Source organism: Vanessa cardui, chromosome 10 (genome assembly GCF_905220365.1).
Source record: "Vanessa cardui chromosome 10, ilVanCard2.1, whole genome shotgun sequence".
Taxonomy (NCBI): domain Eukaryota; kingdom Metazoa; phylum Arthropoda; class Insecta; order Lepidoptera; family Nymphalidae; genus Vanessa; species Vanessa cardui.
This window is the reverse complement of record NC_061132.1, coordinates 14,573,304-14,590,879: the sequence shown is the minus strand read 5'-3', so window position 1 is coordinate 14,590,879 and position 17,576 is coordinate 14,573,304. Positions and strand designations below refer to the sequence as shown.

General features: G+C 34.3%; 1 protein-coding gene across 1 annotated transcript; it reads right to left on the bottom strand.

Moving 5' to 3' along the window:
* Positions 1 to 11,990: 11,990 nt before the first annotated feature.
* Positions 11,991 to 17,104, bottom strand: LOC124533178 (Golgi SNAP receptor complex member 1). Its single transcript, XM_047108348.1, has 6 exons — positions 16,898 to 17,104; positions 16,521 to 16,696; positions 14,712 to 14,801; positions 13,938 to 14,083; positions 13,031 to 13,147; positions 11,991 to 12,349 (listed from the first exon to the last, which is right to left on the bottom strand). Exons 1-6 carry the CDS (start codon positions 16,926 to 16,928, stop codon positions 12,229 to 12,231), a joined length of 681 nt encoding a protein of 226 aa, XP_046964304.1. The 5' UTR covers positions 16,929 to 17,104; the 3' UTR covers positions 11,991 to 12,228.
* Between the last annotated feature and the right edge of the window lie 472 nt (positions 17,105 to 17,576).

Sequence of the window (17,576 nt, the reverse complement as noted above, 5' to 3'; positions counted from 1 at the left end):
TTATCTGTGCTGACACACAGAGGGATGAAGCATGTGAACTATATATATGTGTTTATATAACTGTCTTAATAAAATGCACAGCGTATTACTTTATTTTTTTACCTTTTTCATTCTCAGATTTCTTAAAATTTACCTTTTATTATTAACTAGCGGCCCGGTACGTGCTTCGCTACGTATCTTTATACGTAGCGAAGCACGTACCGGGCACTTTTGAAGTAATACAAAAATCTATTAGAACATCGATTAATTTCTTAAAAACATATATGACTTAAATGCTAGCTGTTTAAAAAATAATCCAAAACATTTGGATAAGCAATATTTTTTGTTTTTTAATTTTGAGTGTGAATAAAAAAATGACTGGGGCTACCGACTCTGGAACAGGCAATATACAGTTGACCATGTGAAAAACATGATTCTTCCAAGTTTAGATGCACATCTTGCATTGTTCGATTAATACTTCTAGTGATTTTTATTCGCCATTATACACTCATCCCAGAAAATAATTGACGTTAATCGTAGAACTTTTGCCACAGCAGAATTGATGAGCAGCATGAATCGAAATATTGCAAATTGGAGTTTCAATCATCTCTATATTCAATAGCAATTTTAATGCAGTGTGCGGTTCGAACACCTTCTAAAAATTTATAAATTTATTTCATTCGTCTTGCGAACACATCAGTGAACGAACCTGTGTCGAGTTATTCTTTAAGTCGTCTAATCACTACTACGCTAATATATTCGTTGTTACAGTGACAATTAGTTCGTTATTTGTTTATAAGCTCATACGCAAAAAAATATTAGATCAGTGCCTGTGATGCGGTAACCGCTCTTCGCCCCCTCGGGGAAAGAGTACAAGTGCTATTTTTGGTCCTTTTTACTCACACAGCTGCAGCGTCGAATATTCTCGAATCTCGCAAACTCATAGCAGTGCTTTGTTATTGTTTTTCTATTGGTAAGAATTATTTAAGACAATATGAATATACAGTCAAGCAACACAAACAGTAACGCTGGTTCTCTTCCAAATCTCCCGTTGCTTACCGATGATGACCCTTCAAACCAAGTAACCTTAAGGAAAAGAAAAACCCCTGATTCTTACAACAATATTTTGAATGACTTAAGACAGGACATGGCGGTTTCTTTAGCGAACTATCGTCAAGAGTTGCGTGAATTGTATACGGAATTTCAAAAAAACATGATGTCGTCTATAGAAAATATGTTAAAAAAGCAAAATGAAACCATACAAATATTGCACGACGAAATAAATACATTAAAATCTGAAGTTTCGGACATAAAACATTCAAACCTTACTTTGCAACGTGAGTATTCGCAAATAGCAACCAATTGTTCCCAAATAAAAAAGGATACCGAAAACATAAATTTGGACATTAATTGTCTCAAAAAAGATATTAATGCTACAACAGTCTTGGTATCGACATTGGCCGATCAGCTGCGTCTTAAAGAACAAGAAGGAAGAAAAAATAACCTTGAAATCTCTGGTATACCGATGTCACATAATGAAAACCTACACAACATTATACATAGATTATCATTAAAAGTAGGCTTTACAATGTTGCCGCAGGACATAGACTTTATACACAGAGTAAGACGCTTTATTCCTCAAGACGTAACCACTGTTACCGAAAAGCAGTCTCCATCAATCCCGAATATTATCGTAAGGTTTACTCAGCGCAAACGCAAGAACGAGCTGTTGGCGGCAGTGCGCGCCCGTCGCGGTATTACTACAACGGACCTGGATATCGACGGTGCTTCGAAACCTATATATGTGAACGACCACCTTTCTCCCCAAAACAAATTATTATATAGCCGTGCACGGCGTCTGGGCAAGGAGCTGAGATTCAGATACATCTGGCTGAAAGACTGTAAAATATTCCTAAGAAAGAATGACAACTCTAAAGTAATCTTTATTGCGAATGAAAGTGATTTAAGTAAAATAAAGTGACGGGCGAGAACTATTCTACTAATTCGTGCTACAGTTCGAATCGTTATTTATCCTGTTTTTCCCTTAGTTAGTGATGAGATTATAATTGTTATTATTAGTTTTGTAAGTATAATTGATTTCATGCTAGTTATTTTAAAAGTATTCAAGGAATATATTATACTTAAATCGTTACTATTTAAAAATCTTTACACATGTTACTATTACTATATATTAACACAAAAAAATTATATGAATAAATCCGGGTGGTTCTGTACTTTTATTACAAAATATTTGATATCAGTTAATTACTTATTTAGTTCCATGTTTCTGTTAAAATGATTAATAAACATTATTTAACTATTTACTATCAGAATGTGAGGGGCTTGCGAACGAAATCCCATGAATTTTTTACTAATTTATTAAATTGTAATCATGATATTATATGTATTACAGAATCCTGGCTAAACGACTCCTTTTACAATCCTGAATTTTTTGATAACAGATATGAGGTTTTCAGATGTGACCGCGATACAGTTCTTAGCGGGTGTAGTCGCGGAGGTGGTGTAGTAATTGCCTTGCGCCGTGAGCTGTGTCCGAGCGCGCACCCGAGTTGGTGCGCGCCGGCTCCAGCCGACGAACTGTATGTAACTATACCTATTCATAGCCGCGCACGCGCTGTTTCCGCTGACGCCTCCGTGACTTTGTCAGCTGAACGATCACGCCTGCATTTATTATGTACCTATTTGCCACATGGGCCTAAACACGAAACCTTAATAACATCTTTTTATGACAGAGTAACCGAGTTAATTCACTCTAATCCTAACGACTTATTTTTGATCTTAGGAGATTTTAACGTTTCAAACGCGGATTGGTTTTATGACGACGAGACTAATAGTATGATGATAAATACAAATAACGATTTACTTTCGACTCTTACATCTGATTTTATGAGCCTTGCTTTGTTGTATCAATTTAATAATGAATTTAATTGTAATAATAGACTATTAGACCTCATTTTTTGCAATGAACAATGTTTTGTAAAAGCCTCTGAGAATCCATTGGTCTTAGAAGATCAACATCATAAATCATTAGAGATCGAAATTTCCCTTACGTTACCAGAATTTCTAAAAAATAATTTCATTTATAAAAATAACTTCTACAAAGCAGATTTTGAATCAATTTCTAAAGAACTTAGTCTGCATGATTGGGATACATTATTTTCTCACTTCAATGACATTAATTCACAAATTACATTATTTTACCGAATCCTTAATGACTTAATTAGTAAATATGTTCCAAAATATAAAGTACTTAATAACAATAACCAACACCCACCTTGGTACACAAAATCTTTAATTAAGTTAAGCAATGAAAAAAGAAAATTTCACAAAAAATGGAAGACTTACAAAAATCAAAATGACTATAAAATATTTTCTCTTTTAAGAACTAGGCTACGTAAAAACGAAAATGAAACTTACAACAATTATATAACTTTCTGTGAAAATAAAATTAAAGAAAATACAAAATTCTATTATACTTATGTCAAATATAAAAAGAAATCAGAAGAAATTCCTATTAAAATGGTATTCAATGGTATAAATTATACAGATGGTCAGGAAATTTGTGAATGCTTTAATATTTTTTTTCATTCGGTTTTTGTCCAGCCCCAAAAACAAAATACACTCGTTTCATGCAATTTCATGTCTTACTCAAATCCTTCAATAGTTACTTTACTTGACTCAGTATCACTTGATGAAGAAATTGTCTTCAAAGAACTAAAAAACGTTAATATTAACAAAGGTACTGGGCCTGATGGTATTCATCCAGTTCTTATATCAAAGTGTGCCAAAGAGCTATTAAAACCCATAACCCTTTTATTTAAAAAATCATTATTCTCGGGCGTGTTTCCTGAATATTGGAAGCTAGCCCTTATAACACCTATCCCTAAAAATAGTCAAAAAAACTTAATTACACAATATAGACCTATTTCTAAGTTAAGTATATTTGGCAAAATATTGGAGAAAATAGTAACATCGCATATAGTATACGGCATCCGCCATCTAATATCTGATAAACAACATGGATTCATCAAGTCACGTAGTGTTGAGTCGAATATGTTGACTTTTACTGATTACTTGTTAAACGCAATGGACTCCAATTATCAGGTAGATGTCGTGTATACCGATTTTTCCAAAGCATTCGACAAAATTAATCATGATATTCTTATGAAAAAGCTTGGAAATATCGGTATACACGGTAACCTGCTAAGATGGATAGAGTCATATATACGTAACCGCAGCCAAGCTGTTTGTTTAAAAGGGTATTGTTCTAGTTATTTACCAGTACCTTCCGGTGTACCACAAGGTTCGCATCTTGGCCCCGTTCTTTTCTCCATATATATAAATGATTTAAGTAGCGTCCTTCATGATGTCGATCATTTACATTATGCTGATGATACAAAATTATTTACAGTTGTTACGCGTCCTGAAGACTGTTTAAAGTTACAATTAGGTTTAGATAGATTATCTCAGTATTGTAAAAACAATCAACTTTTTTTAAACGCTGAAAAATGTTGCCTAATGACTTACAGTAGAAAAAAGCAACCCATTTCATATAATTATAATTTGGATGGCAACTCTCTTTCGCGTGTTAAGAGCATTCGTGATTTAGGAATTATAATGGATCAAGAAGTTTCCTTTAAAGCACACTTTGATTTTATTATTAAAAAAGCGTTAAGAAATTTAGGTTTCATTAATAGAATAACTGCACCTTTCAAAAAAGTTATTACCTTTAAATTACTCTATTTTAGCTACGTTCGATCAATTTTAGATTTTGGTTGTTCCGTATGGAACCCTTCAATTAAGCAACACATTGATCGCCTGGAAAATGTTCAAAAGAAATTTATTAAAATACTAAATTTCCGTAACCAGCAATCGCATACCTCATATAGTTCATCTCTTAAATATTACAAATTGTTAAGTCTTGAAAACCGTAGGAAACTATTTGACATGGTTACACTTTTTAATATTATGAATAATAAGATTGATTCTGCTAATTTACTTGCAAAAATAAACTTTATTATAAAAGCTCGACTTCCTTGTCGCTCCTCAAGAAATATACATGCCCTCATGCCACCCAGATATCATAAAAACTACACCCGTAACAATTTCTTTTCACGTAGCATTACAACTTATAACAAACAATTTAATGATATTGATCTTTTCAATAATTCCTTGAATACTTTTAAAACAAAAATCGCAGGAAAACTTCACTTATAATATATTAAACGATTTCATCTCTTTTTCTCTCTTCTTTTATTTTTTAATGTATTAGTGAGTAAAATTATTTTTTTTTTATATAATTTCTTATTTACTTGTTTTCTATTTAATAGTTTAAGGTATGTATCATTTCTGTTTAGGCGACTTTCTCCACTGTTTTCAAACTGATGTTGTTAAAATATATATATATATTCAAATGTACTCAAGTTTGGACACTCCTTGTCTTTATGTTACTTAATTTAAAATCATTGTATTTTTAGATTAATGACTGTTTGTGTCAAAATAAAGAGAAAAAAAAAAAAAAAATTTAACATAAATTCCAGAAGATGCGAGTGCCAATGCAATTTTCTATTCCGATCGAATTGTTGCTAAAATCAATGATATAACGAACGTTTTGCCTGTGTCACCAGGTGTATCCAAGAAATATAATCCATCTGAATTATTGGGAACGGCTTACATGATTGTATCATATACATGTTTTTGCTGAATATTCAATTAGGTAATATTCGATTGCAATTCTCGATCAAACAAATCATGCGTCTCACGATTTGGTGCGGCCATACCCAATTGTGCTAATGCTTTATTTGCAATTGTTAGACACATGTCTTCAATTATTATCAAAGCTTCGTTGTACATTTCCAACAACAACAACCAAAATAGCCTGTAAATTCCCACTGCTGGGCTAAAGGCTTCCTCACCACGCTGTTCCAATGCGGGTTGGTGGAATACACATGTGGCAGAATTTCTATGAAATTTGCCACATGCAGGTTTCCTCACGATGTTTTCCTTCGCCGAGCATGAGATGAATTATAAAGACAAATTAAGCACATGAAACAGCGGTGCTTGCCTGGGCTTGAACCCGCAATCGGTTAAGATGCAGGCGTTCCAACCACTGGGCCATCTCGACTCTCCCATTTCCAAGGTAATCAACAAATCAGGATTTTTTGCATGATGGCACTTACGAACTAATATATCTTCTGCCATATATATAATATTTATATTTGTTCCATAATTTAAGTGGGTTTGATGGCATACATGTTGATATAATGGAAAATAGCATTCGTGTTTGCTGTGGATGAGCTGAAGCAAATGCATCATGAAATGTTGAATCCCAATGTGCATCATCCTCCAACAAATGTAAGACTTGACATGTTTCACGATATGTTTGACACAAATGACCATTGACGTTAAATAATAACAATCGAAAATAAAAACACTCAGCATTATTTGAATGTATTGTATATATCCTCTTTTTGAAAAATGCCTGGATACCCATCGACTGCTGTTCCTTGTTTACGTACCTCATTTTTTTTCGAAGACACATTCCGTGTGTAATACTGAGACATTTCAGAATATAACAAATTTATTGCAAATATATCAGTTTCACATAATTTGAAAAAAGCAGTTAACGAATTTGCTGGAGGTTGCGCTTCTCATTCCAATATATTTGCTTCATTAAAATGAACAGGTTGGCCATTCTCAAGATGCACAGCCAAGTGAACAACCATAGGAAGTCTTTTGTGCATTGGAAACGACAGAATCCTCCAGATAGCTAAATTACTACTAATATAAGCATTTGATGCTAAATAATTTTATCATTTCTCCTATTAGCAGCAACATCGATGACAGCCATATCGCTCCCTTTATTTACATACATTACTTTCAAATATATTTAATGGATATGACTGAATCACAGTACTCCACATTTATATGAGCATTGAATATCATCCCTAATAATGGACAATACAGAACTATCCAACGATTATCAACTTCAATGGTTACGCATTTTATTGATGTGGATCAACAGTTTGATCGAGAATTTCAGGTGATATGTCGTTATCGATTTGATCCGGAGTTATTTACCAACCAAAATAATGCATGCGCCAATTTCGGCATCGGCTTTTTTCCATTCAATGGAGAACATATGGTAACGCACCTCTCCAAATACACATAATTTTACAATGAAATCCATAAGTGCTTTTAATTTTTGCAGAAAACTCGCGCTGAAATGTCATGACGATCAGTTGTTGACTGATCTTCAAATAAATTGTTTTTAATATCATAATGAACAGATCCGGTCGACCATATTTTCGGACATAAGACATTGCGTCTTGTGCATATTCGTTCATATGCCATGGACTACCAATTAACATAAATGGCAATATAGTCAATCGCCCGTTGTCATTTACATTAGCATCGTTCGCTATCACATCTTGCAAATGAATATATTCTTCGGATCTTAATTTTGCTAGGTTGAAACGAATTAAGACGTTCAGTTTCTATTTTGGCATACATGTCAATGTTGTACTGATGATAAAGTTTACCACATATCAAGATGTAATTTTGTGCTTGTTGACGAACCATAAATCGATACGAATTAAAATTCATGGCACTTTTAAATGGTTTTTTGGAAGTAATATATTGGTATAAGACGTATTTACTTAAAAATTAAATTGACAGCACAATTCCCTGTTTAAAAAATCTCCATTAACAAAATGACCCGCAATTTATTGAAATCATTTGTAACAAAAAATATGGTAAATGAAGAACCACTCGACCGATTTTGGGCAAACTTCACATAAACCATGTACTAAATAGTCCAAACAAACCATGAAGATTTGGTTTGGATAGGTGAGCCCGTTCTTAAGTTCTAAAGTGACAACGAAAATGCCACTTCTTTTTATATATGTATTATAGATTCGAGAAATAGATGTAACGATGTTTTAAATTAGGCAAAATCAATTGTAAAACATCAATGTTTTATTGTCTAACATCGATAATCATAGAAAATCAATGATAATTCTCTAATAAATCTATTTCTAAGGGAAAATAAAGTTATTATTTTTATTATATTCCTAGCCTAGCCTAGCTTCCTATTTTTATCATACTTACTCACCTTTTAAAACTTCTCTGGACTTCCACAAATAATTCGACACCAAAATTAGCCAAATCGGTTCAGCCGTTCTCGAGTTTTAGCGAGACTAACGAACAGCAATTCATTTTTATATATGTAGATTCTAGAATGTTATTGTTCGTTTATTGTTAGATTCATATTAGGTACACTATGTCTTTTACTGTAGGTTCGCGTGTCTTCACTACATAGTATAAAACAAAGTCGCTTTCTTTATCCCTATGTATGCTAAAATATTTAAAATATTCAACGGATTTTGATGCGGTTTTTTTTAATAGATAGTGATTCGAGAGGAAAAATATTGTATATAATACATGGACAAAACACTGATACTTTTAGAAGTTTGTAATATGATGTCGTAAATAAAAACTGTAGTATATTAGTATCAGTATTGCTCCTCGCTCACTAGTATTGCACAATTCACGCATTTATGTTGAAATTTAAGGATAGCATATCTCAAAAATATGTCTAATCTACATCACCGAATTATACACAAACGAACAATCTGAATTTAATTAGTGACATTCAGCTTCCTAATTAAGATCCACATGTTTTGACTATAAAGCCGCTTTTAAGCTCCTAAATAAAATTCTCGTGTACGCCCATTGGTTAATATAAGACCTTGCCCTCGACCTGACCTTGTTTGTCAACCAATGAGGTGCGAGTATTTTGTTCGATTCGCGGAATGGACTATAATAAAAAAAAATACAGTAAAATAATTTATTTTTATACACGGGTAAAATAGTAATATTTACAATATTTCTTAAAACAAGGTGTTACAAATAACTACATTTTGATATCCCAGATACTCCGATTATATAACAACTTGATGGAGCGTTGGGTACATTTTAGTGAAGCAACAAAAGCGAATACATAATCGTACACAAGTGTTGACACTGATTATTAATATAATGAAAAACATGTTACGTACTACGCAATACGGGAATTTGTATTTACTTTTATCGCTTCACAACAATGTACCTTTTGAGTATAATCTGAGCCTTTATTTATAATAAAATATGAGCTGCATGTACAGTCAGAGTAAGAAAACCTTCGTCCTTTCATATTAATTCCTTTATCAATCCTTAAACTCTTAGTACCTTTTGAATCTAATCAAATCATTGCGACGCAACATGTCATTTTCAATAAAATATCTTATCGCTCACACTGAGCACACGAAAATAGACCTTAAGGTGAAGAATCTTTTCTTACTCCGACTGTACATTAAAGTCATTATTTTGAAACAAAACAGTCGTGTGTGTTTGTCTTCAAAGATATCATTTACTCTACAAGACTCAACTCATTTAAAACAGAACACCCAAATATACTTATAACATATTTAACATATAAATATACCGTAAATACTTATGATATAATTATTGTTATAAGATCCGTTGAATCTCGAAACCGTCCGAATCCGTCTTCAATTGGGTAATGCTTTTGATTTACATATTTAGACCCTTATCACATTAAATTAAAATGTGAAACAATAATATATTAATAAATAATAAATAACGATGAATTTGGCGTTCATATTATTGCTTGATATTCGTAGAAACATATATAATTAATATATACTAAAGATTTATTGGGAGAATTATTTTATTTGGATTCGATTTTGTCTGAATTAGTAACAGCCTGTAAATATTCCACAGTTGGGTATCGGACTCGTCTGATTAGTCTTGTAGATGCTGATAATAGGCTATTTGACCGGTTTTTAAATCCATTTTATATTGTTTAGTAGTTTCGTAGAAATTAAGGAACCCAGTAAAAGTAGATTTTTTTATTTGTAGAACATAAATATGTTCTACAAATAAAAAAATCTGAAAGCAGAAATATATCATATTTAAAATTCCATATTTAAATAGCGCGCGAAAACGTTACTTGGACTATGGCGCTGCAATAGGGCCGGTGACGTCACTTGCCTGTATTTTAATCTGTTTTACATATAGAAGAAAAGCAAAGTTAACAAGCAAGTAACATCATCATAAGCCCAACCAATCAGGAGCGTTTTGTGTCACGTGACAAACGTTTAAAAAAATGCATCTTTATTTATGGATTTTTGAATATGTTGAATATTATTTGCAACTTTCGTTAATAAATAACCATTTTTAAACTTATAATATATACGGATTACTATAATTGACATTTTTTTTTTGCATTGTCAAATAGCCTATTTTGGTAAGTGGTAAATACTGCCTATAGACATTGGGAGACTTCCATTTTTACATCGGCTATGCGCCACTAATCTTGGGAACTAAGAAGTTATGTCCGTAGTGCCGGTATTTATACTCGCTCACTCTAAAAATCCGATTACGACAAAATGCAGCTAATGTTACGTTAGTAGGTACATTAGGTAGAATATATGATGAGTGGTTGTTAGCCTGGGTAGGTAACCAGGTAGACTTACAGAAAGCTTCGACGACGTACGTATGACAATAATAATACGACTTTAATAAATGAACTTTTAGTGGTACTTGTTTCTATTTAGTTCTAAGAACAAGATTACTTTATTATAAAATATACGTAGAATTCAATTCTCATTATAAAAAAAAATCATATGAGCCAAGATTAGTGTGAATCCACTTTCAAGACTTCAAAGTAATGGGGTTCTATAGCGGGTTAACTCTAAAGGAAGACATAACAATGTTTTAACAGTTGTATCAAAATCGATTCGATAAACTTCTCGCCGACTGTACTAACTAGATGTACAGTCACCGTCAACGTCGTGTGAGTGTGTGTGTCTGTGTGAGTGGCCTTGTGATTATGAGCTGGACTTTTATCATAATAAGAGACATAAACAGTGAATAAGGTCGTCTAGAAAGCTGTCAGTGTACAGTCACACTCATAGTTTTTGTATTGTTTTGTATAATACTTTAAAATGGCAGTCAAATTTTCAAACGATCAATTTTATTGGAATCATTGAAGTATCAATTTATAAAGACAAAGTCAGGGTATAGGTAAAAATAGTAAGTACGACACAACTTAGATGTAGCATCGGCAAATTCATCCAACCCATAGAAATAGCTCCCTATCGCGCCATTCGACGCTATTCGTCGCTATAGATACGAGCGTCAGATCAAAAAAAAAAAGTGCATGTAAATCGACGTGTCAGATTGACGAATATATTTGTTCATATAATGTTACAATTTATTGCGTTTGTGTAAAGATCATATTCACATAAGAAATAAAAATTGATAATTTGGGATAGCGTACTTAATTCGGATGTGATCGGTTTTACGAATTCTGCCGATGCTGCACCTAAGTTGGGTCGTACTGTACCTATTTATTTGGCTCGTTGTTTCGATAGCGTTACAACTGCCATCATAACATAAGGGATAATATTATACCGTGAACATTTTAGAAATACAACGTGAGGATTTATTTCAAAGATTTCAACAATGTACAAGAATAATGCTCCAAGATTCAGTGAAAATATAAGTATGTTTTGAAACAATAGGTACATATTAGAAGTTCCAGTTCTAGACGAATGTTGTAACATGTAAATTATAAATATCCAACGATTTTGCGTCAAGTCATTGTTAATATTATTTCTTTTTCTAATACCTGGAATAGACTATGAGTGCGAGCGAGACGGCGATAGCCGCACAAGCACGACCTTGCAAGTCAAATAACGCGAGAGTTTCAGGTCTGCTCTTAATACTTGTTATTAATTTTTCATTGTTCCGTTATACTGAATATTTACAATATTTATACGTTTCGCCACGCCGTCGTCATATATAAGGCGCTTTTGCATACAATTGAAGTATAAATATTTTTATATTTTATTTTTAGCATTCGCAGAGTACGCACGCCCATTGTTCATGTACAAAAATTGGAAACATGCAAATTTAAAAGTGTCAATAACAGAAAGTCGCCTGTTGACACAAAATAGATAGATAGAACGATCACGATACAAGATCATATTATAAAGTAGATATTCTTGCCGCCTCTGTTGAATTATAAACTCTGTGTCATCAGGCGTGCAGTTCAGATTGATTTGGTTCAGACGGGTCCGTACAATATTCGTATCGACTTGGGGATACAAAATGTTAGAGAGATACTTATATTTCCACAAAATGCTATATGTTTGTATATATTCAATGGAATGCGTACAGAAGTAGGAGGAACGTACAGACGGCGACGACTATGCCTATGATGAGCGAGTCTCTTCGCTTGCGGGCGTTTATTCTGTATATGAGGCTATTTAACATCGGGAACCTGCAACATACATGCACTGTGTTAACGATTTGTTACTAATCTTGGAGATCTTGGCTAATTTGTCCTGATGGAATACTTCTATATACATTCTTCCAATGCGCCACAAGCCTCGGAAACTAAATAAGATGTTATGTCGCTTGAGCCAATATATACACATGCTTAGCCTTCAATTTGGAACAGAATAATAGTAAGTATTGTTGTGTAGTGTTAGATGAGTGAGTGGTACCAAACCATTTTTTTACATAAAGCCCAAATTACCAAGTAAATGTAAATGGGGACCATACACTAACAACAACAGCCTGTAAATTTCCCACTGCTGGGTAAGGCCTCCTGTCCCTTTGAGGAGAAGGTTTCGAACATACTCCGCTACGCAGTTCCAATGCGGGTTGGTGTAATACACATGTGGCAGAATTTCTATGAAATTAGACACATTAATGTTTCCTCACGAAGTTTTCTTTCATCGCCGAGCATGAGATGAATTATAAACACAAATTAAGCACATTAATATTAAGTGGTGCTTGCCTGGGTTTGACCCGCGATTGTCGGTTAAGATGCACGCGTTCAAACCACTAGGCCATCTTGGCTCGACCTTACACCATTGCTAACAAAAACAATGAATATAAACTTCCTAAACCTGCTCAAGTAACATTTCAGCGGCATTGATATCATGACACAACGCACCTGTTCGTGATGTCGTTGAACCTGGTCTGCATCCGCTTGAAGGCCTGGCGCTGCGACGTCAGGTGCTCGCGCGCCTCCATCGCGATGTTGATCTGCTCGTCCACCAGGATGTGCGAACTGAAACGAACAAGCGGAAGAAATTATAACTTCAGCATTGAACAGGAGCAAAGAGTATTATATAAATAAAAACTTTGATAAATATGGTTACTGGAAAATACACAAAATTAAAGATGAAAAAAGTGGAGCGTCAGTGGAGTTTGTATAAGTGTATTTCTATATGGGACAGAAGACAACTCACAACACCAAAAATATAGCATAATTAAAGATAAAACTGTAGCTGATGTAGCGCTTAGTTTTGTGTAGGGTATTTTTGGAGGTAGGACCTGTCTCCCACAGCTGGAGCTGGCTCCTGGGCTGGGGGCTACCTGTGCAGGTGGCTGGCCTCCTTGGAGTACTGGTCGCGGCGGCTGAGGCCGGCGGCGGGCGGCGGGCGGCGGGCTGGCTCTGGGCTGGGGGCTACCTGTGCAGGTGGCTGGCCTCCTTGGAGTACTGGTCGCGGCGGCTGAGGCCGGCGGCGGGCGGCGGGCGGCGGGCTGGCTCTGGGCTGGGGGCTACCTGTGCAGGTGGCTGGCCTCCTTGGAGTACTGGTCGCGGCGGCTGAGGCCGGCGGCGGGCGGCGGGCGGCGGGCGGCGGGCTGGCTGTGGGCTGGGGGCTACCTGTGCAGGTGGCTGGCCTCCTTGGAGTACTGGTCGCGGCGGCTGAGGCCGGCGGCGGGCGGCGGGCGGCGGGCTGGCTGTGGGCTGGGGGCTACCTGTGCAGGTGGCTGGCCTCCTTGGAGTACTGGTCGCGGCGGCTGAGGCCGGCGGCGGGCGGCGGGCGGCGGGCTGGCTGTGGGCTGGGGGCTACCTGTGCAGGTGGCTGGCCTCCTTGGAGTACTGGTCGCGGCGGCTGAGGCCGGCGGCGGGCGGCGGGCTGGCGCCGCGCAGCAGCTCCTCGCGCTCGCGGCGCGCCGACACGCGCACCGACGTCTTCTGGAACTCTTGCTGGTAATCCTGCCGTTACATACGAGAACATTTAGAATCCTACGAGCCTTTCTGACTTTCGACGTCTGTGTGTGAGGGTTTACGGTTTCTTTCGAGTCACGAAAAACATATGAATCAAACCGAAATCAAATGTTCACTCTTTGGTAAGTCTTAGTGTGATAAAAGAATTTTATTGGTGTATTCTGCTATTGGTCTAAACTCCAAAGCATTTGATTGTAGAACAAAAAACATTTTGATGTATAAATTGTCCAGTGTTTAAGTTAAAGTTCATTGCTTTAATCAAAGAGATCAACCAATTTTACTCAATGGAATATAGTATTCTCTATCTGTGTGAAAGAATAGTGTTCCGCAAGGCACATTTTAGGTCTTTTTTATTTTTACTTTTTAAAAATAATCTTGTTTCCTATGTTTAAGGTTTGTTTTGTTATTGTATTGTTGTTAACGATATTTCATTTTTAAAGATGAATAAAAGTAGTCAGTGAGCAGTACAGATGCCGTGGCCAGAAAATAGTAAGTAAGTAATCCTTAGTTCTAATAATTCTACAGTATGTTTTATTATTTAGTATTAAGACCTATCACAATGCTATCACAGGTACACAGAAAACACACATTAAAAATCGAAAACTGTGTTAATTACCATAAGAATTTCTCTGTGTCTCTTGATGGTGTGTAATGTAGCCGTTCCACTTGGAGCCAAGTCTGCCATTCTGTCATTTATACTGGATAACTGAAAATAAAAATATACATGATGACATTATAAAGGTATTTTCTGTTGCAATAGGCTATTTGACTGGTTTTTAAAATCCATTTTATATTATTTAGTAGAAGTTAAGGAACCCAGTAAAAGTTGTGTTTTTTATTTCTGGTACATATTTGCCGAAAAATATCATATTAAAAATTTCATATTTAAATAGCTCGCAAAAACGCTACTTGGACAATATGGCGCTGCAATGGGGTCGGTGACGTCACTTTCCTGTATTTTAATCTGTGGTACATATAGTAGAAAAGTTTACAAGAAAGTGACTATAAGCCCGGCCAAACAGGAGCATTTTGTGTCATGTGACAAACATTTGAAAATTTGCATTTCCATTTCTGGATTTTTGAATAAATTAAGTATTATTAAGTGTTTCGTTAGTAAATAACCATTTTTAAGGTCATAATATACAATGATTACAATAATTCACAATTTATTTTTCGCATTGTCAAATAGCCTATTATATATATTATAGTTAAGACCTATCATCAATAAGTAATATTTTGTCCATGCTGATGTTTTATATTTGTAACAAACCTTTTTCTGTATTGTGCTGTAAGTGCTAAATGTAGTTTTTATTTATCTATTATCTAAATCACAATGTTTAATTATCATTTTGTGGTGATAAGAACCATCTTTCGAAACAGCATTCATGGATAATATTATGAACACACACATTAAAATGTGAGTTTATCACCAGACAGACTCACAGACCTTGAAATAAGAAAATAATAATAATGTTATCCGTTTCTTCTCTCTCTTCATTTTGCTTATAACTATTAATAATTCCTGTATATTGAACCTTCTAAATTTTGAATCATCATTTTTCAATTAAGTGATAATTGTAAAATGATGATTCAAAAGTGCTTGTAAAAATCCTACTTGAATAAAGTTTATTTTGATTTGATTTGATCTGATGCTCCAGCTTGAATGATACTTTATTAGCATTATATTTTTGTGTATCATTTTGATAGACTGAAACTGACCTCTTGTAACATATTAAGCTTCCCTTACACTACTAATGGTTCACTGACCAAAACAACCTTGGCAACTAAGATATTATATTTCTGGTGCTTATAATAAAACCACAGGCTCATTCAAAACATAACACAACAATATTATGTATTGCTGTCTGTATTACAGTATGTTTTATCTGTGGTAGATAAAAAATAATCTTGTCTGTATTACATTATTTTTTAAATATAGGTTGTGTATAGGAAAGAGTAGGTATGCTAATGTTTTTGTTTATTGATTATTTGCTTCATTACATGTTATTGACTTTAAAATGTTTTTTTTTTTTAAATAATTTATAAAATAAAAGTATTCCCAATAAGAAATTTGGATTTGAAAATATCATTTAATAATTAAATAAACATATAGATTACGCTCATTTAAAGATATTGGTTAATTTGAGTTTGCACAGTAGCAGTATCCTTATATTTAAATAAAATATTTAATTGTAAAATAAGTAACAGCACTTGCTCATATCATTTGAATGTAATTTACATCAGCATTCATGGTCAATTTTAGAAATACTTCAAAAATATTTATATTCTTATAAGATTCCTACTTAGATTCCATACATTATATTCCTTAAAATATATCATACACATAGATTTAGTCTTAGTAACAACATCACAAAATCAGCTGTCTAATCTTATAGCTATAATTTTTGAACTGTGTGTGTTGTACCTTATTTAAAAGCTGTTGCAGTTCCATGGACATGGTATCGAACATATCATCACTGTTAATAAGCGGTGCAGTCTCAGGGCTAAGGCTGGAAGACGTGGAACTCATTCCAAGTTTACTAAACGCCACTAGCTTAACATCTATGTCGTTTTCCAGCAAGCGAGCTTGTTTCCTCACATCTAAAACAAGAGTTATGAAGAACAAATATAATCTTAAGAGTTATACATTATTTGTATTATTTATACTGTTTATATATATTATTAATTAGTATTACGACTTCTAGCATAATTGATAACAAGTTTATGGGATAACTTGCAACGTCACAAATTAGGTTTACAGATCGGACTTTCTAGCCGGTGTAAAGTTAAGATATTAGTCACCTTCCCACGTCGAGCCTGCTATATTAGTCATTTTTCAATTTAAATATATATTCGAGCGATTATATACTGTTGTTTTTGATTAAGCTAACAAGGTATTGATACCTTGTTTACAATTATTCACAAAGAACAAAATAGATAATAAGCGTAAGTCAAAGAACGGCTCAAAGTAATAGTCCTGAAAGTTCTTTGACAATGTCAGTATGACGTTTTCACAATAGATATGACAATGACAACTAGTCAGAGTTGCCATAACACTGATCTATTAATCTAATTTACATATTACACTGACGGACTTATAAACTGTATCGATGTTCAGGATTATTTTCGAAATAATATAAGTTATTAATTTGATGAGTATGTAAACTTTTTAGATTAAACTAAATATCAAAAAAAATCTTTAGTCATAAAAAAAAAAACGAAACAATACTAAATGTAAAGACGACTGTAGTGAACGATAAAGTTACAGCCGAAAATATATTTTTTGCTCTGTCTCAAATTTATATATTTTCTTTTCTTCATTATCAATAAAGCTGTATACCTATGTGAGAAATCCTGTATCCACAATAGTAGCAGTACTAGGAACACTGTTTAATCCTTCTAATCGGATCTATGCGGAATCGATCAAAATCTGTAATAAGGCACTTGGAGGCAATTATACACCTTATTAAAAGAAAAAAAA